A 23,735-nucleotide genomic window follows, 5' to 3' on the forward strand; every position below is an offset into this window, starting at 1 on the left:
TATGTGGCTTTCCATGCCAACCAGGCAACAAATGCATCTATCTATAGTACACATGTCTATATGTTTGTACAGTATACGTACACACAGGCAGCAAGTACAATGCCAGCTCCCAACCCACACAAACGGCTTAACAGCATCCTTTGTCAGCGCGGCGATGAGTTTCCACCTGACTGCTCTGGAGCCGCGGGGAGGGATGGAAGCCTGTGCCAGGCGCGGAAGCAGCCAACCTCTCTCTCTCTCTCTCTCTCTCTCTCTGTGTGTGTGTGTGTGTTTGTGTCTTTCTCTCCCCGACACATACACACACACACACGCAAACACACCCGCCGCGCACTTGACCCTCTTCCCTCTCCAGCCCCGGGCTCTCTTCCAGCACCAGCCTATTTGTTTCAGCGGGGTTTCCAGTGTGAAACTGAAATGAGAGAGAGGGGGGGGAAGGAAAGCGCGCTCCGGCGGAGGGGAGGGGAGGGGAGGGGAGGGGAGGGGGGAGGAGAGACAACCAGTCCGCAGACCTGAAAGCGAGAGAAGGCAGACAGACCGAAGACTGATAGAAGGGGAGGAGAAAGGGGGAGGGCCCAACTGGGGGGGAGAGAGCGCGCGCGCGCGGGTTGGGGAGGGGGGCGGCGGCGAGCGAAGCGGCACGCAAGCGCGGTGGGAGCTCGGAGAGCCCCACGCGGGCGCTCGCCGAGCCTCGGCGGCGGTGGTTTCATTTCAGCAGCGAAGGGGCCTCGGGGCGGTGGGGTTGAGGAGGTTCGGGGGAGCAGCCGGGCAAGCGGCTGGGCTCCTTTCGGCCGGGCGCGCCCCTCGGAGAGGCGGAGAGCCGCAGCCACTCGCCGGTGCCTCAGCCCGAGCCGGCCATGGGGTAAAAGGGGAGTGAGCGAGCGAGCAGGCGGACGGACGGAGGGACGGACGGAGGGACGGAACAATACAAGCTCGCGGGCGCTGCCGGCTCCTCCCGTGGCGGGCGGGCGGGCGGGCGGGCGGACGGGCCAAGTGGAGGTGGTTCTCTCTCGCGGGAGAGCGGCGAGGCGGCGGGGCTTCCAGACGCTGACCCGACCCAGAAGCGGCGGCGGCGGGAAGAGCCAGAGCAGCCGGGAAGCAAAAGTGGAACAAGGCGGCGAAGGGAAGGCGCGCGGCGGATGCTTTGCGCGGCCGGGGGGCGGTGGCGGCGGCGGCGGCGGCGGCGAAGAGGAAGAAGAAGGGAGAGGAAGAAGCGGAGGGCGGCGGCGGCGGCGGGAACGGAGAGATGATCGCGGAGTTAGTGAGCAGCGCCCTGGGGCTCGTCCTGTATCTCAACACCCTCGGCGCGGATTTCTGCTACGATGACAGGTAAGTAAGTGGAGGCGTTGGGGCCACTGGCCAGGCGCGACGGGCGCCTCCAGTCGAGCAGCTGTTGCCGCCGCCGCCGCCCCAGAGATTTCCTCGCCACCCAAGGGAGCGAGCTCTCGGTGGGTGCGTGGATGCGGATCCTTGGGCGCACGCGGGCGAGGGGGAAAGACCTGGAAGTTGCGGAGCTCGCCCGCGGCGTCCTCTTCCACACGTGGCGCCGGTGGTCCCCTCCTCCCTGCGCTTACTTGGGTTTGCCTTCTTTGCCTCTTTCCTCTGGGATCTCTGTCTCCGTCCGAGGAAGGGTGAATTCCACGTTCCCCACCTTTCCCGATGATTTCTTCCCTATGGGTTTAAGTCTCACCTGATCTCCCCATTCTGGCTCTTCCCTTCGCTCCCCGGTTCTGATAAATGCAGCGACTCGGGGAACCAAGAGTGAGGGACCAGCATCGCAGAAGGACAGGGAAGGGTTGGACGGGGCTGTCTGTGCTGTCAAGTTAGTTTGCCTGAACTAGGCAAGGGAAAGCAGCCCCGCCGGGAACAAGGCAAACAGCTGAGCAGGCAGGCGGAGGAGCGCGGAGTGGGATTCTCTTAATAAACTACCGACTTTCCCTTTTCTCTCTTATCCCTCCTCCTCTCCATCGCCCATCCCGCTCCTTTGGAGGCACGGAAGTTTTGGGAATGAGAGATTTCTGCGCTGCAGGCAGCACATGTGGGGGGGGGGGAGGGAGAGGATAAGTGAACCGTGAAGGCGTGTGCCTGGTTCTGTCCTTTTTTTTTTTTTTGCAAGATGTTGAAGCTTTTCCTGCTTTCAAAGTTGCAACCTAAGAGCAGCCCGTTAAATGATGTTACATATGGGTTGGAAAAAGAGTGAAAAAAAAATCACCAAAATCCAGAAATAGAACACAAGCGCTTCCTATCCATCCAGGCACACAGGAGAACACTTTCTTGGACAGATTCCTCTTGCTTCTCTTGTTTCCAGAGCATTTGACATTTCCTTATAGCTGGCTGGATTGCTCAGTGGTTTATATATCGGGTTGCGGACCCAGAGGTTGGGAATCCAATTCCCCACCGTGCCTTCTGCAAATAGAGCCAGCCTGTGTAGCCATGGACGAGCTGCACAGTCCCAGGGCAGCCCCAGAAGAAGGGAATAGTAAATCACTTCTGTGTAATTCTCTACCAAGAAAACCTTGGAAAGGATTACCATAAGTCAGAATTGATTGGACAATGTGCAGTTATTATTATGACATTTCCTTAAACTCTCATTGACATGGTGTAGCAAGAGTTTAAGGGACTGGAGATGCAATCCCTTTTTAACTAGGAAAGAACTGGGGCTTTCAAACAAGACTCCGGGCTGTCCAGTTTCTGAGCTTTTACATTGCATTCCCAGAGATGCAGTTGTGATCTTTGAGGTTAAAAGGCAGAGAAGAAAAGACATTGTGTGCATGCTTTTAGTTAGTCCTGTAGGAAAAGCTCAAGCATTGGCAAAAGGTGCTCAGGAGATAGACTGTGTTGAGCCTAGGCTGAAATTAAGCTCTAGGAGAACCTTTGCTCTAACTTTACTCACAGGGGCAGTGCTTGCTTGAAAATCACACAGTGACAGTGTTTTAATGTTTTGGGAAGCATGTGTGTACATTGTCCTCTAAATATATGGTGAGCAATGGTTGTGAAAGCATTTCTGTTGTGCTTCTTAGTTTGTATATGCAACATTCTTGTATGCTGATTAGCAAAGTTGTAGCCCCCAGGGCTTGAATGGTCTCTTTTGAGCTTGGGTAGCTAATGAGTGCTGTGAAACTATGTTGTTGAAAAAACTGCATTGATATCCAGAAAATGCCACAGTTGGGCTGGTGTCTCTACCTTTCCTTAAATGGACCCGTGTTTAGAAAACTGATGAAAAGCTCTTTTAGTAATTAGAGAAAATTCCAATTTGTGCCTTTTTTTCTGGTGACTTAATCTGATTACAATTGAAGCAGATGCATAATTAAAATATATTAGGGAGAACAGCATGCTTGACTGAGCTTATGAGCCATCCTGGGGTGTTTGCATGCTCCATTGACGTTAAACCATCCAAAAAGTGAGCATAGATTTACTTTGACAGCTTTTCATCGGTTCCTCTCCTTGTGGAAAGTGAATGGATCCCCTGGGTTAGGGTGAACTGCCTTTCAGCGGAGTGGCTTTGTATTGATGGGACGCTTCTTGAATTCTCATGTATTAGAGTAATTTGATACCGCTGTGTCTAAAAAGCCTAAACTCGGGCGTCTGTGGATAGAGAATAAAAATAAAGAGCAAAAAACAGAGTGGCCAAATTTGGACGGCTGGCAATAAACCTAAGGGAATAACTGGCTAAATAAGGATAGAATAGGAAGTACTTTTATAGAATATAAAACTGATTAGAGTCTATGTAGTTATCAGATGTACAACCTTAGTATTGTTATATCATTTTATTGTGCATTTTAATGTATATGTATATGTTCATGATTTTAATGGCCATTGGCTATAATAATTTTTTTATGTTGTGACCACCTGAAATGACTTGGCTTTTAAAATTGAAATATGTGTACATTTTAATCCTCTTGTATTATGTTTTTAATCCAGCATTTTGCAGAAAGTATATATTGGTATTTGTACTTTTTAATTTGCTAGCTCTGTGGATGTTCAGCTGGCTCCAAGCATGTGCATATATTTATATTTATGCCTATGTTTTAAATTTGTGGAAGTTGGACGACCAAAGTGATCAAAACAATAAAGACTGACTGACTGACTGATTGTCAGGCGTCTGTGGGTCTTGCACATGGTACATCAGCAGTTCTTCTTTCACACATCCATTAGGTTACATTGTTGTCAACAAACAGAATTTAGCTGTGATTCCAAAGGCATTACTCTCCCATGTTTCAATATTCAGAGACAGTGTGTGAGGCCAAAAGTGAGAGGGAGAGCAAAAGATCTGTTGCCAGGAAAGATCTCTCAGACTTTCACGGGAAAACACATAGGAAGGAAGAGGATACACTGTTGCTTTGGGAACCATTCGGACATAATCTGTCTGTACTTAAGTCAATTAGTTGCACAGTCTTAAACTTTGTTCTGCTTTGCTGAACATTGCTCCTGCTGCAGTTAAGGGGTTACTAGTAGGATAAACTAACAAATCCGGTCCTTTCAGCTTTCAAAAAATAAATAAATAAAATGCCAACTCATTCTTTGCAATGGTAGGTTAACAAGTTAGTCCTGAGGAATTTCCTTAGGAATTTCCCAGCTTTATGGAATGATTGGGTTCTTCTTCTAGGTCTTTAAACAGAATCATTAACTACATTGTAGTGTGTTAGTTTTGCTTTAAAAGGCATATGAAGTTATGGTAAGAATTAGGTGCTGCTTTGTGCAGTATCACAGAAAAATGGTACAAAATGAAGTAAACTCTTGTTTAGCTCTACTAATTCTGGAAGTTTTAGAAGAGGTAGCTGTGTTTGTCTGTGCAAACATTTCAGGCCAAAAACAAAAAAATAAAAAAAGCCAAAAGCATTGTGAATACTTTAAAGACTATTATATTTTAATGTAAGCTTTTGTGGACCTTATTAGCCCACTTCTTCAGACATGGGTCTTCCCTTGTTCACAGGTTAGTTGCACGGTTGTCCGATGATACTGTTATATACCTTGAGTAACACACATTGCAAGGGCTCATAAAATCCTGTGCACTTGGGTATTCAGAGCTTAAAAAGCATTAGTATTGTTGCTGAGTATGTAAATATTTTTCTAGCCTTGTTTTCTGAACAAGTTTGGGTACACCTTTGGCTTGTTGGAGGACACTGATATGCTTTTTGCCTGTTTAAATTTCCAGAAATTGGGTTGGAGTCCAAAAGATTATTAACATCACGGATATTAAGGCCGGATTCATTGTTAATCTAGATATAATTGTGCCTTAATGCCATTAAAGAATGATACCAGTACTTAAATTGCATGCTGCCTCTGTTTTTCTGTGCTTTTTTTAATCATGGGGGTCACAGCTTAACATTAAGGTTGCATTGGTCATACCCTACTGACGTCTATAATTTATCTAAAAGCCGAAGTCACAAAGCACTTACTAAATTCAGAAATTCATTGACATGTGTAAGCTGAAAAATTATTGATTATTCAGTCCCATATTTTGAGTTATCACAGGAAGGTAAAAGAAATAAAACCTACTATGTAGTGAATTTTCCTCTAGTTCACTACCACAAATCTGTGTTAAAAATTATGAAAGCTTAAAGTATTAAAACTATAAACTCAGAATTATCCCTTACCTCTGGGAATTTGCCTAAGATATAACTCTAGGAAACAGGAATGAAGTAACAGCTGCATGACACTGTTTTCCAAGTGAGAGTTCATAGACTAAATCAAACTTCTACATTTAAGCTTTGAAGTTGAAGTTCAAGAGTGGTTCCTAGTTTTTCAGGGTATTATTCTACCAAATGTGGCATTAATCTAGCCTGTTTTTCTTGTTGAGACAGTGCTCAAGCTTACTATATGAAAAATCCCAGTAATTGCTTTCAGTATTCCACTAGGTTGGTTAAGATTATATGGGATCTTAAGCAGTGTCGTAAAATCCTTTTTAAAGCAAGATCAATTTCTTAATGCTAAAAAAGTAATGGAAAACAATGTGTTGGCATAGAATAAAGTCACTTACTGGCTCAGAACACTCCATCCCTCTGCTCTGGGGCCAAAACTCATTTTAAGTAAATTAAGAAGTGTCTTGAAAAGATCTGACATAGTCAGTGTCTATATATAACTTTATGGGAAGATTCCTTGAAGTCATGGTCATGTGAGAATGTGCTTTATTCTTATAACTGGGCTGGATACAGAATTGTGAAGAACTGCTGATTTAAAGATCTCTGTCTTGGAGAAGGACCCATCCCTGTGTATTGCAGATGTACTGACTATCTGGATCTCCATGTACTGTTTATCTGGAACTCCCATCAGCTCTAGATAGGATAGCTAGTCATGAGGGAGTATGAAAGTTGGAGTTGAACAACATCTGAAAAATCATGTTCTTCATCCCTAGGATGTATGTATGGTCTTAGTCCTCATTGGATAGCAAAACACTCTTCTCCTTGCTCCCCCTAGTGGCAGTAATAAGATTTCTAAATTGTTTAAAACATTTGAAGACTGAATATAGGTGAGACAATATATTAACAGTCATAACAATGCAAATTAAAAAAGAGAGAGTGAATCTTGGCATATACAGGATAGGGTAAGTAAGGTTTCAGAGAGGATTTCATGGCAATTAGAGAAGGTAAAAAATGAGTCTTGCTCAATATTTTCCGCTTCATTTTGCAACAAAATGTTAATTGCCAAATTAGTTTTCAACTCAGGGCAGGCACCATCCTCATGTGTTATAATTAGCATTGTGCTGACATCACAGATTCTGAAGATGCTTACTGCTGCAATTCGGCTGTCATGTTTTAAATTGGCTTTATACATGAAACTGTGTTGATCAATTTGGCTGTCCAGTCAGCCAGTAGTATTTATGGTGAGGTACCAGTTACCAATGTGATTTGAAGTAAGTGAACAAGTGACTATAGCATATCTAAGATTTAGTGTATATATGATACAGAAGGTCATACACAGATTCCTGTACGTATATAGCAGTATAAGATTTTAAAATCACAGATTTTAAGATATAGTGCATCCTCGTGCATAGGTCATTTGTGATGTTTGAGAGTGTTCTCATATATGCAGCTCGCTTTCTTTCTTTCAACAGGTGGAAAATGTGTGTGTTTCCTTGTATTAATGTGTCTGAGAGAGAAAAAAGAGATATATAGATGTAATTTTCCTGTCTCACTGACTCTTGGTGTGTCTGAGACCATTTCAGTCTGTAAAGGTTTGTATTTCATGCTGCTTTACCAACTTTTAAAACAACGGTTGCTCCAGACTTTTTTGCTGCATGAAATAACTCATTAGCTCAAATCCTCCTGTTGTGCAACTCAGTTCACAATGAATAATGTCTGGACAGATTTCCTAACTTGTGATAGTTTGCCTCCCAAAGTTAAATTATTTGCATTAGTTTGAAACAGGATTTTGGCTGTTTAGTCAATAGATTAATTAGTAAATAAATGATTTTAGCCTTTTGTTTCTGTTCCTGGGTTTTTTTTTTGTTTTTGTTTTTTGCAAAGATACTGGAGTGGCTTGCCAGTTCCTGCTCCAGGTGGATCACATTTAGTCAGTACTGTCCACTATGACCTGTCCGTGTTGTGTGTCCCTGCACGACATAGCCCATAGCTTCTCTGAATTACTCAAGCCTTTGCTGCGACAAGGCAGCAATCCATGAAGGGTTGGAGAGAGATCATGGAGAAAGCCAGAAAGTCCCTGAAAAACATCTACATCTGCTTCATTGACTACAGAAAAGCCTTTGACTATGTGGACCTAAGCAAACTATGGCAAGTTCTTAAAGAAGTGGGAGTGCCTGACCACCTTATCCATTCACTGAGAAATCTATATGTGGGATAGGAAGCAACAGTTAGAACTGGATATGGAACAACTGACTGGTTCAAAATTGGGAAAGGAGTATGACAAGGCTGTATATTGTCCCCCGGCTTATTTAACTTATATGCGGAATACATCATGTGGAAGGCTGGACTGGAGGAATCCCAAGCCAGAATTAAGATTGCCGGAAGAAATATCAACGGCCTCAGATATGCAGATGATACCACTCTGATGACAGAAAGTGAGGAGAAATTAAAGAACCTCTTAATGAGAGTGAAAGAGGAGAGCACAAAAAATGGTCTGAAGCTCAACATCAAAAAAACTAAGATCATGGCCACTGGTCCCATTACCTCCTGGCAAATAGAAGGGGAAGATATGGAGGCAGTGAAAGAGCTTACCTTCCTGGGCTCCATGATCACTGTAGATGGTGACAGCAGCCATAAAATTAAAAGACCCCTGCTTCTTGGGAGGAAAGCCATGACAAACCTAGACAGCATTTTAAAAAGCAGAGGCATCACCTTGCCGACAAAGGTCTGCATAGTCAAAGCTATGGTTTTTCTAATAGCGATGTATGGAAGTGAGAGTTGGACCATAAAGAAGGCTGACCACCGAACAACTGATGCTTTTGAACTGTGGTGCTGGATGAGACTCTTGAGAGTCCCCTGGACTGCAAGGAGAACAAACCTATCCATTTTAAAGGAAATCAACCCTGAGTGCTCACTGGAAGAACAGATTCTGAAGCTGAGGCTCCAATACTTAGGCCATCTCATGAGAAGAGGAGACTCCCTGGAAAAGTCCCTCAAGTTGGGAAAATGTGAAGGCAAGAGAAGGAGAAGGGGACAACAGAAGGTCAACAAACTCTACCCAGCCACAAGGACCAGTGATCACTGCACACAAAAGACCAGCTAACAACACCCATCAATCACAGTGACAGATAATCTCTCCTCCTTATTACAGCAATACACCCACAACAAAAACACACTGATCACCATAATCACCCATCTCCTGAAAAGGACAAAGCTGATCCAACAGCGATAAATACTCAACTCCAAAACAAACTGCACTAGAGCACAGAGTGGTAGTCCTGTCCTCTGAAGATGACTGGCAAAGCATTAGGAAGAACAACCTTCAGAACACGGCCAAAGAGCCCAAAAAACCCCACAACAACCATATTTAAATTCAGTCAACTATTCGGCCAATTAAAAACTGAGTTAAGAAACAGTACTAATTTAAAACAATTTTGAGAGGACTAATATGCATATAACATTAATAATCTTAGAATTGCAGAACTGGAAGGGGCACGATGGATCATCAAGTCTAGCCTGTCAAGGAGGCACAGTGGGGAATTGAACTCTCAACCTCTGGCTCTGCAACCAGATACTTAAACCTCTGAGCTACCCAGCAGTTATGTGTCCTTGTGCAGCCACATTTGATTATTATGTCATGCCCTTTTTTGTCTAGGGCTTGTTCACTATAAATATCACAGGAGAATGTTTATTAAAACATTTTTATTATTTAGTGTTACTGGTATTGCTACTTGACATGGTATTCTCCCTCCGACAGTTGCAGGAGAAATGCAGGGAACAACAGCAACTCTTAGTGGCCTTCATAGACCTTACAAAGGCATTTGACTTGGTTTGCATGGATGGCCTTTTCAAAATACTTCCCAAGATTGGATTTCCACCTCATCTCCTTAACATCATCAGGTCCTTTCATGATGGAATGAAAGGTACTGTAGTTTTTGACGGCTCAACATCAGATCCCTTTGACATCCGAAGCGGAGTGAAACAGGGCTGTGTCCTCGCGCCAACCCTTTTTGGGATCTTTTTTGCTGTCATGCTGGAGCATGCCTTTGGAACTGCAACCGAGGTGTCTGTCTCCGGGCTAGATCAGACGGAAAGCTCTTTAATCTCTCTAGAGTGAGAGTGAAGACCAAAGTCCAACTGAAATGCATGCGGGACTTCCTCTTTGCCGATGATGCAGCTATTGTTGCCCTTTCTGCTGAAGACCTCCAACAACTCATGAATCATTTTAGCAAGGCCTGCCAAGACTTTGGACTAACAATCAGCCTGAAGAAAACACAAGTCATGAGCCAGGGTGTGGACTGACCTCCCTCTATTACCATCTCCACACAAAGCAAAGCGTGCTGCTTATATACCGCCCCATAGCGCTTCAAGCACTCTCTGGGCCGTTTACAGTTTAATTATGCAGGCTACACATTGCCCCCTCAGCAAGCTGGGTACTCATTTTACTGACCTCGGAAGGATAGAAGGCTGAGTCAACCTTGAGCCGGCTACCTGGGATTTGAACCCCAGGTCGTGAACACAGTTTTAGTTGCAGTACAGCGGTTTAACCACTGCGCCACAAGAATTGGAGGTTGTTCATGACTTTGTGTACCTTGGCTCAACCATCTCTGACACCCTCTTCTCTAGATGTCGAGCTGGATAAACGCATTGGCAAAACAGCTACCATATTCTCTAGACTCATGAAGAGAGTATGGCTCAATAAGAAGCTGACGACACATACCAAGATCCAGGTCTATAGAACATGTGTCCTGAGCACACTCCTGTATTGCAGTAAGTCCTGGGCCCTTTGTGCATGGCAGGAGAGGAAGCTGAACTCCTTCCATATGCGTTGCCTCTGACAGATCTTTGGTATCACCTGGCAGGACAAAGTTCCAAATAGAGTAGTCCTAGATCGAGCTGGAATTTTCAGCATGCATACATTACTGAAACAGCGACGTCTACATTGGCTTGGGCACGTCGTGAGAATGGCTGATGGTCGGATTCCAAAGGATCTCCTGTATGGAGAATTAGTGCAGGGAAAGTGCCCCAGAGGGAGACCACAGTTGCGATACAAGGATATCTGCAAGCGGGATCTGAAGGCCTTAGGAATGGTCCTCAACAGATGGGAAACTGTGACATCTGAGCATTCAGCCTGGAGGATGGTGTTGCATCACGGCCAATTTGAAGAGACCCTTCTCCAGCAGGCCGAGGCAAAGAGGAAGTCACAACAGCAGCAAAACCAGGGAGCTGGACAGGGGACAGGTTGGATTTGTCTTCAGTGTGGAAGGGATTGTCACTCTTGAATTGGCCTCTTCAACCACACTAGACGCTGTTCCAAGTCCTCCATACAGAGCACGTTACCATAGTCTTTCGAGACTGAAGGATGCCTACCTAGGATTTGACTTATACAGTGGTGCCTCGCTTAATGGGCGCCCTGTTTAACGAAGAATCCGCATACCGATGCGGATTTTGCGATCGCAAAAGCGATGTTACGATGTTACCTATGGGGAAAAATTGCTTTGTGATTTTTCCCCATAGGCACCATTTCCCCCCAGCTGAGTGGCGGGGGCATCAGAAGGACCGCAGGAGAGGGCTTGCTTCCCGGGCTGTGGAGGGAGAAGGGGGAAGAAAAAGACCCAGCACGGCCGGCGCTTGGCTCCTCCTCCCCCTTCACCTCCTCCTCTTCAAGCCGGCAGCCGGCGGGCTTGTTGCTTCCCGGGCTGTGGAGGGAGAAGGGGGAAGAAAAAGACCCAGCATGGCCGGGCGCTTGGCTCCTCCCCCCTTCACCTCCTCCTGTTCAAGCCGGCAGCCAGCCGGCTTGTTCCTCCCAGGGCGGCGGCGGCGGTGGCAGGGGAAGGGAAAGGGCCTGGCGCTTGGCTCCCCCTCTCCTGCTTCTGGCTACTTTTGAAACGCCCGCCGGCCAGCTGGGGGGAAATGCCAGCTGATCGGCGGTTCCAAAATGGCGGCCCACTGTTTTCTGGACAGATTCCTTGCTTACCGAGGCGGCGAAAATGGCCGCCCCTATGGGGGATCCTCGCTGAACGGTGAGTTTTTGCCTCATAGGAACGAATTAAACAGGGTTTGATTCGTTCCTATGGGTTTTTTCTTTCCGTTTAGCGATGTTTTCGTAGAGCGACGTTAATCCTGGAATGGATTAACGTCGCTATGCGGGGCACCACTGTATAGTACTAAAGCACTCTCTGGGCAGTTTACAACATAATTATGCAAAGGACACTTTGCCCCTGTGCCACCGCCCCTCCCCCCAGTGAGCTGGGCACTCAGTTTATTGATCTCAGAAGGATAGAAGGATGAGTTGCCTTAAGCTGGCTACCTGAACCTGTCGGGATTGATTTCAGGTTTTGAGCAGAATCTTGACTGCAGTATTGCAGCTTAACCATTGTCCCATGCTGCACATGAAAATTCATGTTTCAACACACTGGCATAAATAAATTTATTTTTCCATCCCTCAGCCTTGGTTATACAACTTTTAAGTACCAAACATGCATTATCTGAAACTTTTGCCCCAGTTAAAATCATGCCAAGTAAACAAGCATTTTATTAGTCCTTTTGTACCCATTACATGGGACTTTATCAAGCAATTGATCCAGTCTATATGCTGGATGAAGGAAAGTCCAAACAGAGTAGAAACTACATTGCCATATGTATAATGAGTGTATGCACAACTGTTCTACATGCACGTAACAGCTATAATTGTTGAGTTTTACAGTCAGTTTGGGATTTGTGTCTATAGTTCACACTGAAACCTGGAATTGTAAGCATGTGTTTAATTTGAAGCAGGTAAAATTAAAGCTGAACAGCTACACAGGTCTCAGAACTACACTTTGTTATGTTGATGATAATATGTTTGCGAAATGCACATTAAAGTGACATTTGTCTTAATCTAACCAGTTTTCCAGGCAATTGGTGATATTCTTAGTTACTTGTAATTAGTGCTAGAACAGTTTCTAGTAATTTTATATTTTTCCATCTTCTTCATGGCACCTAGCAGGTTTAGGTTGCCATCCTTCTGTTGTGTAGCACTGGCACAGTAGAGTGTGTACCTCATAGGCTTTATACATCTGGAATGATTTATTTGATGAGTGAATGCTTTGGACTTTTATAAGAGTTACAGTGGCTCATTTCAAATTATAATTACGTGAGTGATCCTTCGGTTCTTGCACTCTTATCCTCTTTTTGTGCCAAACTGCAGCTTGCGTTTATAACCAGTTTGGCCAAGTTATGTCTTATGCATAAATCACAGTTGGCCAATTTCTCATGTTGCAACATACTATGCATAAGAGGTATTGCTGCTTGTACAGTACTTGATTATTGCAAAAGTAACAACTGAATGTTGCTGTCTTTAGTTTAACAATCTTGACATTTAGTTTATAAATACCAGGAAATGATTAGCCATTTCTCAAAGTAAACCAATAACATAAAAAGAGCAAATGTGAGATAAAATGCTGGTAATACCACAGATGGAATATTAAAACTGTTATGTTTTTAAAGCTTAGGAAAAATTATTTGCTTGATGTTGGAAATCTATTAATGTTAATACTGGGCCAACTGCCTTTGTACAGTTAGGTTAATGCAGCCCAGTGCAGCTGAACACACGGACATAACCCTGAAATCCTGGATCCATGAAGATCTAGAATATTTCCAGTTTAGTGTGGATGTTTGGGGACAGTGGCTCTGTGTACACCCATGCCCACCTACGCATTAGATATAATTTTGTGATTGACATCAAATGATTGACATCAAATACTGAGTTAGCAGAGCTAAAATGAGCAGTGCTATTTGTAAGAATTGATGATTACATCCATTCTACTTACGTTTGCATTTTTTGGTGATAATCCTTTTCCTCATTATTATCTTTGTCACCATTATTGAGAATAACACTTTTTCATTTGAATAATACATAAGACTTAAAACACCCAAGAAGTTTTGAAAGCATGTGATGGGCAAGGAAGACGGGACAACTGTGGCAAGAAATTGTCAGAATGCTCAACAACTTCATTTAGGACTTTGCTAGAGTATTTAAGATCAAGGTGTTCATGCCCTTATTAAACACACATGCATATACCCAGTGACCTAAAATATCTTGCATTGGGGACAGTAACTTATTTGCTGTTTCTGTTGGTTAACAGAATTCTGTTAATTAATTCTGTGAAGAACATGAGGCTTGTGAAAACCTAAAATGATCATTGAAAAAAGAAAGTCAAAAGTAACTAAAGGTGCTTTGCCAGTTTGTAAGTGCTTCAGCGACATGGATGTTCAGTTGCCATGTGTAATGATGAACATATCTTGGGAGTGGCATTTGTTTCCCCATTTAAGGGGGAAAAATCCTATTCCCAGGAATATGTGTGGTTTTGCAGTTTGGCAGGCCAGCCAGAGATATGATGGCATGCCACAATACTGCTGGTTGTGATGTTTTTTTTTAAAATCCCACCCCTGCTTTTTTCTGATGGATAATAATTTTTACACATTTTCAACTGAAAAATAAAATAATCCCCCTCCACGCCTGCTAGAATTCCCTGAGTTGGATCTTTACGGGCAGTGGAGGGTCAACAGTAACGTTCCTGTAGTCACAGAGACTTCTGCAGAGATGCTCAAGAGTCAGTTTATAAGAGGATGATTTATTCAGGATTATGGCCGTGGGGAACAACAGAGACCATTATAGCGATTAGGTAAGAGTTCATTATTTCAGCACTATTCTGGCTCAAGCCAGTTTCGTATGTGCCTTGTGCTTTCCGTTATCTAGGACCACCAGAGTCCTTCCATTTCTCTATATCTTTACCTTCTGCTAACATTTCACAAAAGTTCTCAACAGCTGAACATTTTTTTCATTTCAGCAGCTGTTAGCAGCTGCCCAAACTACTCAAAATTTCTTCCTCATTATCAGTGGTGGGGCTTCTTGATCCCATTCAAATATTTCATTACTTTTTGTCTGTAGAATGCCTCTCTTCGTACTTTATTGATCTGATACACTGAAGTATCTATAATTACAGAAATTAGGCAGTCATATTTATTGAGTAGCAGGTATGTTATTCCTCACTTGAACACTTGAATTTCTGGAGAATAGATGTCAGAAATAACTTCTCAGGATATCGATTGGAGGCACATGTTTATCTAAAAGAAAGAGGGAAACAGAGAAAAATCTAACTGTTGGTTACAGACATTGTACGTGTTTAATAAGCATAGTGTTTGCAGCTGAACAAGGTGATTTAGACTGACAAAAAAATCTCTGAAGGTACTCTCAATTAATGCTTTATGCAGTGGATCATTCTTATTGCTATTAAGTGCACCAAATGACATTGCATTTTATTAAATCTTTACTTCTGGAAATCCAGTCTTTGCTAAATAGTTGAGTTTTTTACTTTAAAAATTATATGTAGTTGAAAACCATGAAATACACATAAAACACTTTTTAGTGAATGTGATTTTTCTTTAGGCACTAACCTGGTATATACGAGCTGGTTTTAGAATAGCCTTGATTGGTGAGGTCGCCGTATTGGGCTTAGAGCTTTTGTAACCTTGGAACTCTCTGTGTCTTCTCTTTCACATGAATGAATGTGTGGGTTCTCCTTATCTTTTCTCAAAAAAGGTGAACAGATTGTGAAGGCAGGTTGTCATGTTGACAGAAAACCATGCAGGGCTATTGGTTTTCATCTTGCTAGACGTGTAGTTCAATGTGGTATCTTTTGTGCCTGTGTGATGCTTTACAGAAAAATCCTGCTTTGATTAGAACTTATGGTTGTCTGATTGTGGGAAGAGAACATGAAAGAGGAATAATATTGTTATTTTATCCTTGATTTACTTCTGCAGCTGTCAGTGATCTTCCTGGGAAGAGAATACTTCAAACATTAGTGCCTCTTTGCTTTTTTCTTCTAATGAATTCTGAGAATGAGAGAAGAGGTAGTCTTTGGGGTTCAGGGTTAATATACATTTTTCTAAACAGCTAGTTCTTCTTACCAGAAACATGCTACTTTGTGGTAGGCAAACTATCTGCTTTGGCAAAACTCCATATGCTAATATTTTTGGCTGATAAAATATTTGCTGACCCCATGACAAGCTATAATGCAGTAAGATTCATTGAAAAGTCAGCATTAAGGTTCAGCTCACGATGGTAATTATCTGCTATACTGTTAATGGGCACGCTATATGTCATACCCTTCTGATATCAATATTTTTTTGTCCTGTTTACGTTGACAGTTGTGAACCATCTGTAAATTTCTCTTGGTAGAAATCTTTAAGTCTTCTGTAAAATAATTGCTGAATTACTTGAAACCTTTCTCTTCCCTGGAACCATGCATGCTACAGGTCCAGCTAGTCTTAGGAAGAAAGACTGACATGTAATTGAACCAGGATTTTCCACATGGGAATACACACTACTGGTAACAGACAAGGAAACTGGTCTTTAGGATTGCTTCTTTATTGATGGAGCTGTTGCTAAACAAAGGGAGAGTTGAACTCTGACTCTCTGGTTTGTCAGAATGTGTGGCAGATTTATAAATACCTGGTGCTTCCTCAGTCTTGGAGGTTATAGTCAGGATAGATTTTTGTGATTTTAGCCTTTTAACTATATAGATGTTCTTATATTCCCCTCTGCATGGATATTTCTCTTTCATTTGAGTGTCAGGAACTGAATAACCTTTAGAAGCATGCACTGCCCACAATAACATGATCAGTATAGTAATCTTGAAATGTGACTTCATGAAAATACATAGCATACACGATGCTAATCAGATTTATTGTAAATTTGCCACAGCAATTAATCCCTTAGAGATTGAGGTCTTCTGTTCCTGCTTTTAAAAAGTTATCTAGCAGACATGAAAACATTGCAGCTTGATTTGCAGTCTCTTTTAAAGTTGTATTCGGTCTGGGTGATCAGATGAAGACCTTGGGTTGCTTTACTTGGAGCACATGTAAAATCTGGTGCAATTTGTTATGTGCTCACATATCAAATTGCACCTGATGATTCTTGACTCCACTCCCATCTTTTTTTCTCTGTGCAGTGGTGATCTAGTGCTAAACTAATGCAGTGATAAGGTGATCTAGCTCTAAGCTGGGTAAATGATTTACAAATAATTTAAAAATACTTCAAGATGATTAAGGAGAAAGATGAAACCCATCACACCCAAATCGTCATCACCCCACCATAATATATTGACATAATACGACAGCAGCCACGAAATTAAAAGACGCCTGCTTCTTGGGAGGAAAGCGATGACAAATCTTGACAGCATCTTAAAAAGCAGAGACATCACCTTGCCAACAAAAGTCCGAATAGTCAAAGCTATGGTTTTTCCTGTCGTGTTGTATGGAAGTGAGAGCTGGACCATAAAGAAAGCTGACCGCCGAAGAATTGATGCCTTTGAATTGTGGTGCTGGAGGAGACTCTTCAGAATCCCCTGGACTGCAAGGAGAACAAACCTATCAATTCTAAAGGAAATCAACCCTGAGTGCTCACTGGAAGGACAGATCCTGAAGCTGAGGCTCCAGTACTTTGGCCATCTAATGAGAAGAAAAGACTCCCTGGAAAAGACCCTGATGTTGGGAAAGTGTGATGGCAAGAGGAGAAGGGGACGACGAAAGATGAGATGGCTGGACAGTGTCTGCGAAGCAACCAACATGAATTTGACACAACTCCGGGAGGCAGTGGAATATAGGAGGGCCTGGCGTGCTCTGGTCCTTGGGGTCACGAAGAGTCGGACACGACTAAACGAATGATGACAGAGTCACATATCTTGTCCTTTTGTAGAACAAAACAAATGATCGCGTTGGTAAAACACAATTCAGATTATTCTGGTGTAAAAAAAGTGCAAACCCCAGCAGCAATGGAAGATACTCTGAATCAAAAGCAAAAAGGGTCAGACTGATTTGCATTGGACTTGTGTTGTAGGATCATTGAAAAATATTTCAAGCTCAACCATGATAACTGTACAGTAAATCTTAAAGTATTTGTCAATGTAGTCAAAGCCTAAGTAAGGCACTTTCATTCAACAAAGATTGCTTTCCTCTGTTCAAAGCTGAATGTTCAATTCCATGGAACATCCTTCAGAGGATGCTATTGATGTATCCCGGTTTGGTTTTGAGAAATCCTGAACTGATTCGGTTTGTATAGATAAACTGGGTGTTTCTTTCATGTGTGTGTGAGAGAGGGAGAGGAAGGTAGAGAAATTCACTGCAGTGTATTACAGGTGTCTGTTTATATATGAATACTTTCTAGAAAGAAATACTGTATCTGACTTCAGTAGACATATATACCTTTAGCTGCCTGAAGACGAAGCACAGATGTTCACATGTTGCACCTGTCTGGTTCTGTTATAACATCAAAGCTTTGGTGAAAGGACAAAGATCAAGAAAAATTGTTATACTTTGGAAATGGAATTTGAGGAATTGTAGTTGTTCCCTTGACATTTAGCTAGAATAGCATGCAATGCTCTAGTTTAGATAATGAAGAGGATTAGGGAAAAATGTTTTTTGGGGAAATTTTCTTCTCTGAAAGAAGAGTTTGATGATGCCACTGTGGTCAATAACTAGTTACGGAATTATATTTTCTTTCACTGCACAATGAAATTACTCATTGCAGTGTGATATTTTCCAATTTAAGAACAATCATGTTTTGCAAGGAACTAAAGCTTGACATTATTACTATGTTTGTGCTTTGATTGAAATAATTATATTTAAAAATAGGATGCAGATGCTATTTTGTTGAAATTAGAACTGTACTTGTTTTTCAGCAGATTCCCATGCTACTTTTTTATATTCTCCAACCATTTAATTACAGTTCTTTTACTACTAGCACTGCCAGAGATATGTGCTTTGTTTTGCACTCTTACTTAAGTTTCTTCAGTTTTAGTGGGTTTTGCTAGTTCAGGAGTTTCTGAAGATCTGAATGTAGTATCAGAAGGGTGGGGGTGAGTGGGTGGAACAATGTTACATAGCTCTCTTGGTACTGTGAAAGACTGCCAATAATTAAATAGTTTCTCTTTTGATTTTGGGTTGTGTGCAACCTTCGTGCAGTTGAGGTGAAGTGGTGCACAACTCAGAACTAAAACAGGAACCCATTAACTATAGTGGCTGTTTACTTCTGCTGGTGGCACTTCATTGTACCAGTTGAGCTACAGGACAGTGTACTGGCCATTGTTCTGTACAAGCATTCAAAACTGCAGACTTTTCTTTTTTAAATTTCCTCAGAGAAGGGAAAAAATGCCAGTAAAGATGGTTGTATTTTAAGTCATCTTAGAGAATACACATTTTCATCCTTTTTATATGAATTTCTACAATTACTTATATATTTTCATTAATGCTAATGACTGAACATGTAGCAGAAGACTGAGGTTCTAAATGTTGCAAAATTTAGCTGAAACATGTATTTTCCATCTAGTGGGAAAAATGCTTTTTCTTGAAATGCTAGCTGATATGTAACATTTGTAGAACCATAATGTATCTATCATTCTATGAGAGAGGGCTTTTGTATTTTCCAAAGATCTCTGACACGGCTGTAATTCATGTCTTCCTTTTTGTAATTCCTCTTGTAGTTCTTCAAGTTTAAGGGTGGAAGACTACATTTGTGGCAACAGAGTAAAGTGGTCAGTTCATCTTCACATATTGGGGAAAACTATTCAGAGGTATCACAGGATCAGGTCTAAACTATTTTCCTTCTTGGAATAAGCTTGTGCTTTTGTTTATCCCGCAGATGGGCAATATATGGCCTTCCAGGTATTTTTGCCCCCTCCACCAGCCTTAAAAATAGTCATTGATGAGAGATCCAACAACATCTGGATGTCTGCAGGTTGTTCTATCATGGTTTATCCACATCCTGAATTTTATAGAAGGGTAAGAGCAGCATTTGTGTCTTTAGTTCTATGGGTTTAATAGAAAATACTCATACTATGAGATTATTTTTCAATTTGGTTGTCTTTCATCTAAGAAGCATCAGGAGTTGGCATAGTGTCTTTTTAAATTCAAAAATAACAGACACCAATCACAGAGCATAGCACCTTGGGCTTGATATATGCCAATACTCCTTAGCTTTTGATTTCATTCAGGAGCCCATTTGCAAAATAAAAGTTCCATTCACTAAATCAAATCAATTTACTTTATTTCATTTCCATCACAAATCTGTGGGCACTCAGGGTCTTGTGATTTGAACTAGGCAGAAATTGAAGGACAAACTAGTCAGCAGTTCTTCAAAACTAGGATTGCTGCTTGCATAGTAAAACCAACCATTTGGCTGCCCAAATGGGAAATGAACCACAGTTTGCAAAAGTTCCATTGACAGCACCACCCATGCTAATATGTAGGATTGTTATTTTCTGTGGATTATTATGGCATATTTCATTGCAAAGATAATTTTTTAAAAATAGTTTTCTTCCAGTGATGATATGGTTCCTGTTGATATATATACCAGCTGTAGAACTAGAAGATGAGTCAAACTAAAAAACCAACACAAAAAAGAGAAACTGTGTCTGGGAAAGAAAAACAGAGGAATACTGAAAAGATATTAATAAATCTTTAGTTGCTTATTATAGACTTCCATCCTGGTTGCTGTATTCATGAAAATCTGACTGGAAACCCATACTAATATTCATGTCACCACAGCCTCTGATACATTGCATCTGCATATATATTGTTCATTTATATTGTCCATGTTTTAGTGTGTATTTTTGAAGCCTTTTTTACTTCAAACATTGCCATTTATTGGATTAATTGCAGACACTTTTCTGTATGGTTTCTTGAGTGTTTTCAACAATTTATATACTTATCTGAGTAATCTTGTAACAGCTCTGTTAACTTGGCCTAGTATCATCACCCATTGTTAAGATGTATCTTCATAACACACATATAAACATAGCAATCCTAAATGTAGGAATGATAGTTCAGCAAAAGGGCACCACATACCTCTGGCAGTGAACATGGAGTGAAACTTGTATAAGGGAAGTAGGTTCATAATGTTTGCATAAAAGCACTGAAAGAGGTGCTTGAAAGGATTTGAATAGCATTGCCAAGGATATTCAGAGTGAAGTTCACTATAGGCCAGAATCTTTGTGTAAGGGAAATCAAATTAGTATTGATAAGTTTGATAAGTCCTGGGGTTAGCCAAGGGGAATAGATTGTTAAAGGGAAAATAAAATATGTATAACTGCTGTTACTATTGCTGTACTATTTCCATTCTAATCTAATATGAGGGGAGCATACATGCAACATAGAACATCTAAGTGTTACGTATTAATTGTTTTAACTAATATAATAAATGTATTTTGTATGATTATATATATATTATTTGATATATTTTATGTTGTAAGCCACCCCGAGTAGACATGGTCTAGAGGGGCGGGGTATAAATTTAATGAATGAATGAATGAATGAATGAATGAATGAATGAATGAATGAATGAATGAATGAATGAATAAATAAATAAATAAATAAATAAATAAATAAATAAATAAATAATCTGCTTAGATAGCTGGTTAGCAATCTGATAATGTCCAAAGATATGTTGGAAGATTGTCCCTATATATGTTTGAAAGATGCAATGCAAATTAGGTACTCAGAAAAAATATTTGCTGAGCTGGTTGATCATCTGAAAAAGTAAGACGGTCCTTGAATGCTTGGAATGCGGTGGCATTATGTAGATACTGCAAAAACGGTGAAAGTATTTCCATAACAGTACACGTTTATTGTGACCTTTTAAATGTTTCCATTGGGTATACATTTAGTTCATTGGCAGGACATGCGTTTTTTGCATGAAGAAGTCCCAGATTATGCAGGAAAAGTTTTCTTCTGCAATATTAGAAAGTTGTAGTTAAGAAAGTTATAGCTGACAGATCTAGTTTAGATCACTGGAGGTGGTGGAATGTAACTTCCTTTATTTCTGACCCAATGAGAATGGTAGTGGGTACAGTATATGGTTTGCATGCTAAATGTCTTGTGTTCAATCCATGGTGTTTCCAGACAGGGAAGGAAAAACTGCTTCAAACTCAAGAAAAACTATTGCTGGTCCTTATTGACAATGCAGGAGCAGATGGGTCTGATTATTTGCATAAACAGCTTCCTAAGCTCTTTTTTGGTATTGACAAATTGTAGAATCTTGTTGCAGAGAGGGGAGGATAGATTCCCACCATCCTCTGACATCACTTACTCTACCCTCCTTCATGTAATCAGTTACTCTGCAGAAGGACTGCCTCTGCAGGGAGCTCTACATGTGAGGCAGGTCCCTGGAAAACGAAGTCCTGACTTATATGGAGAGTTTCCATGAATAGCATAGCTATCTCTTCTCAGATGTATCACCCTCCACTTGTAGAAGGGTGACAAAATGGGGAACAGAGGGACAGGGCTAGAAGGCTCCTTTTTTTGAGTACTGTACACAATTTGTAATCCCCGAATATACATCTGTGTTCCCATCTAGGATGTGGAGTAATTGGCAACACCTGGAAATGATTGAAATGTAATAGAAGTGTGTGTATACCTCAAACATGCCACTGATTGATAACATACTTGTATAATAGAGAAGGGAATTCGAATGAGGAAAGATGTGAAGTGCAAGTGTTATTTTTCAAAGACAGGTATATTTCTAGTGCTATTAAAGCTTATTCAAAATGAATAAAATTAATAAAGCTAGGGATGGCAATATATAGGTCTGGAGTAGTTTACTAGTCACCCAATTCCCTCTCTTCCAAGGATGAAATATCTAAACTGACTTTGATCTTCTATGGGATTAAATTCACCTTACTAGAAAATTTAAATTTTACTTTTTGCAAACATAACTTTGCAGATGCTTTTTGGGTGGTTTAACTCTTCATCTTTTTATTTTACAGATCAGCATGGTAGGAGTAATCCATTTATGTTTATTCGGTGCAGTGGTTCCCACCCTTTTTCAAGTGGTGACCCCATTTTATAATTGTCAGGGTTGGTAGGAGAGGCACCAGGACCTCATCCAGGGTGAGACTATAGGAACAGGGTAGAGCCAACCCAACAGTCCAGAGACCAGCCAGTTGGGGTTTTGAGTCCAAACAGTAGCCAGGTAGAAAGATGATGCAAATCATGGTCAGACAGTCCAGGGGTCAAAGCCAGGAGGAACCATATCAAAGCAGCAGGGTCTAGGGATGCAGGAGAGGCAAGGCGGGAACAAGCAGGCAAGTCAGGAATATCACACAGGTGGAAATCTTCATGGCTGAAGCAAAGTCTGTAAGGAAGGTCAGTCCTCAGCTTCTCCAGGTGGCACTCCTGAGGAGCTGGGCAACAGCTGTAGGGAAAGGGCCCAGTCCTGCAATCCTTAGAGCAGTTCTCACCAGAGAGATGGGGCCAATCCCGCCTGCACTAAGGTTGCTGGGTTCCAGCAAGGCCCCAGTCCTGACAATAATAGCCACGTAACCTGCAACCCGTGCCACATTTGCATAAAAAGGCAATTTAAAGGGGTAAAGTCCTCCCTTCTCAGAAAATAGAAATTTCTTTCTCCTCCAGAGGGCCTGGTTCTCATACACACACATGCATACTAACTTTAATATTTGGCTCCAAAAGTTAGCAGAAGAAATTGTTTAACAAGGGCTACAACATATAAGGCAGCCTCTGATTCCCCAGGAAACACTTTGTGACCCCTTTGGGGATCATGACTCCCAGCTTGGGAAACACTGGTTTAGTGACTTTGAACATTGAAAAGCTATTCTAGTTCAGCTTTGAAGAATACTGGAAAACTGGCTTCCTCAAGTATTAATCCACTGGAAGTACGTCCAGTTCCTCCTCTTCCTCCTCTTCTTCATTCTCTCTGGTTATTGTATGTGCGTAATACATATCCTGGAGTAATCAGTTTGGTTCAGATATATGTCTAATCTGTCATACAGAGGTCTTGGAGGGTAAAATGTGTCAAGAATCTTTACAGCAACATTAAAAGAGGGTGCGAAAATCTCCCATGTGTTATATAAGAATTTTTCCTCAAGAAAAAGAACTAAAGAAAAGTTGTTGCCTGCCCAGCCCGGAATAAGAGTTGAGACCCAGGTGTTGGATAAAACTAGGGCCACAACTTTATTAAACTATTTAAACATTGATTTCCCCTTACCGCAAGGGGGCCTACTGTAGTGCAAAAATCATCCTCTGACTCTGGTGTACCATTTACCACTGGATCAGGCCACCAACGGGCGAGTTCCTATTACTGAAGCACGCTGACCTCTGTCT

General features: G+C 41.8%; 1 protein-coding gene across 2 annotated transcripts in view; it reads left to right on the forward strand.

Moving 5' to 3' along the window:
• The first annotated feature begins 1,049 nt into the window (after positions 1 to 1,049).
• Positions 1,050 to 23,735, forward strand: part of TMTC2 (transmembrane O-mannosyltransferase targeting cadherins 2) — a 205,644-nt gene continuing 182,958 nt past the window's right edge. Inside the window, exon 1 of one of the 2 annotated variants that reach the window (XM_020777798.3) lies at positions 1,050 to 1,326. In XM_020777798.3, the coding sequence (XP_020633457.3) occupies positions 1,244 to 1,326 (83 nt within the window). In that variant the 5' untranslated portion in view covers positions 1,050 to 1,243. The remainder of the gene's footprint in view (positions 1,327 to 23,735) is intronic. The other variant, XM_073000306.2, reaches the window with a different exon arrangement.

The sequence above is a fragment of the Pogona vitticeps genome, chromosome 5 (assembly GCF_051106095.1).
Source record: "Pogona vitticeps strain Pit_001003342236 chromosome 5, PviZW2.1, whole genome shotgun sequence".
Taxonomy (NCBI): Eukaryota; Metazoa; Chordata; class Lepidosauria; order Squamata; family Agamidae; genus Pogona; species Pogona vitticeps.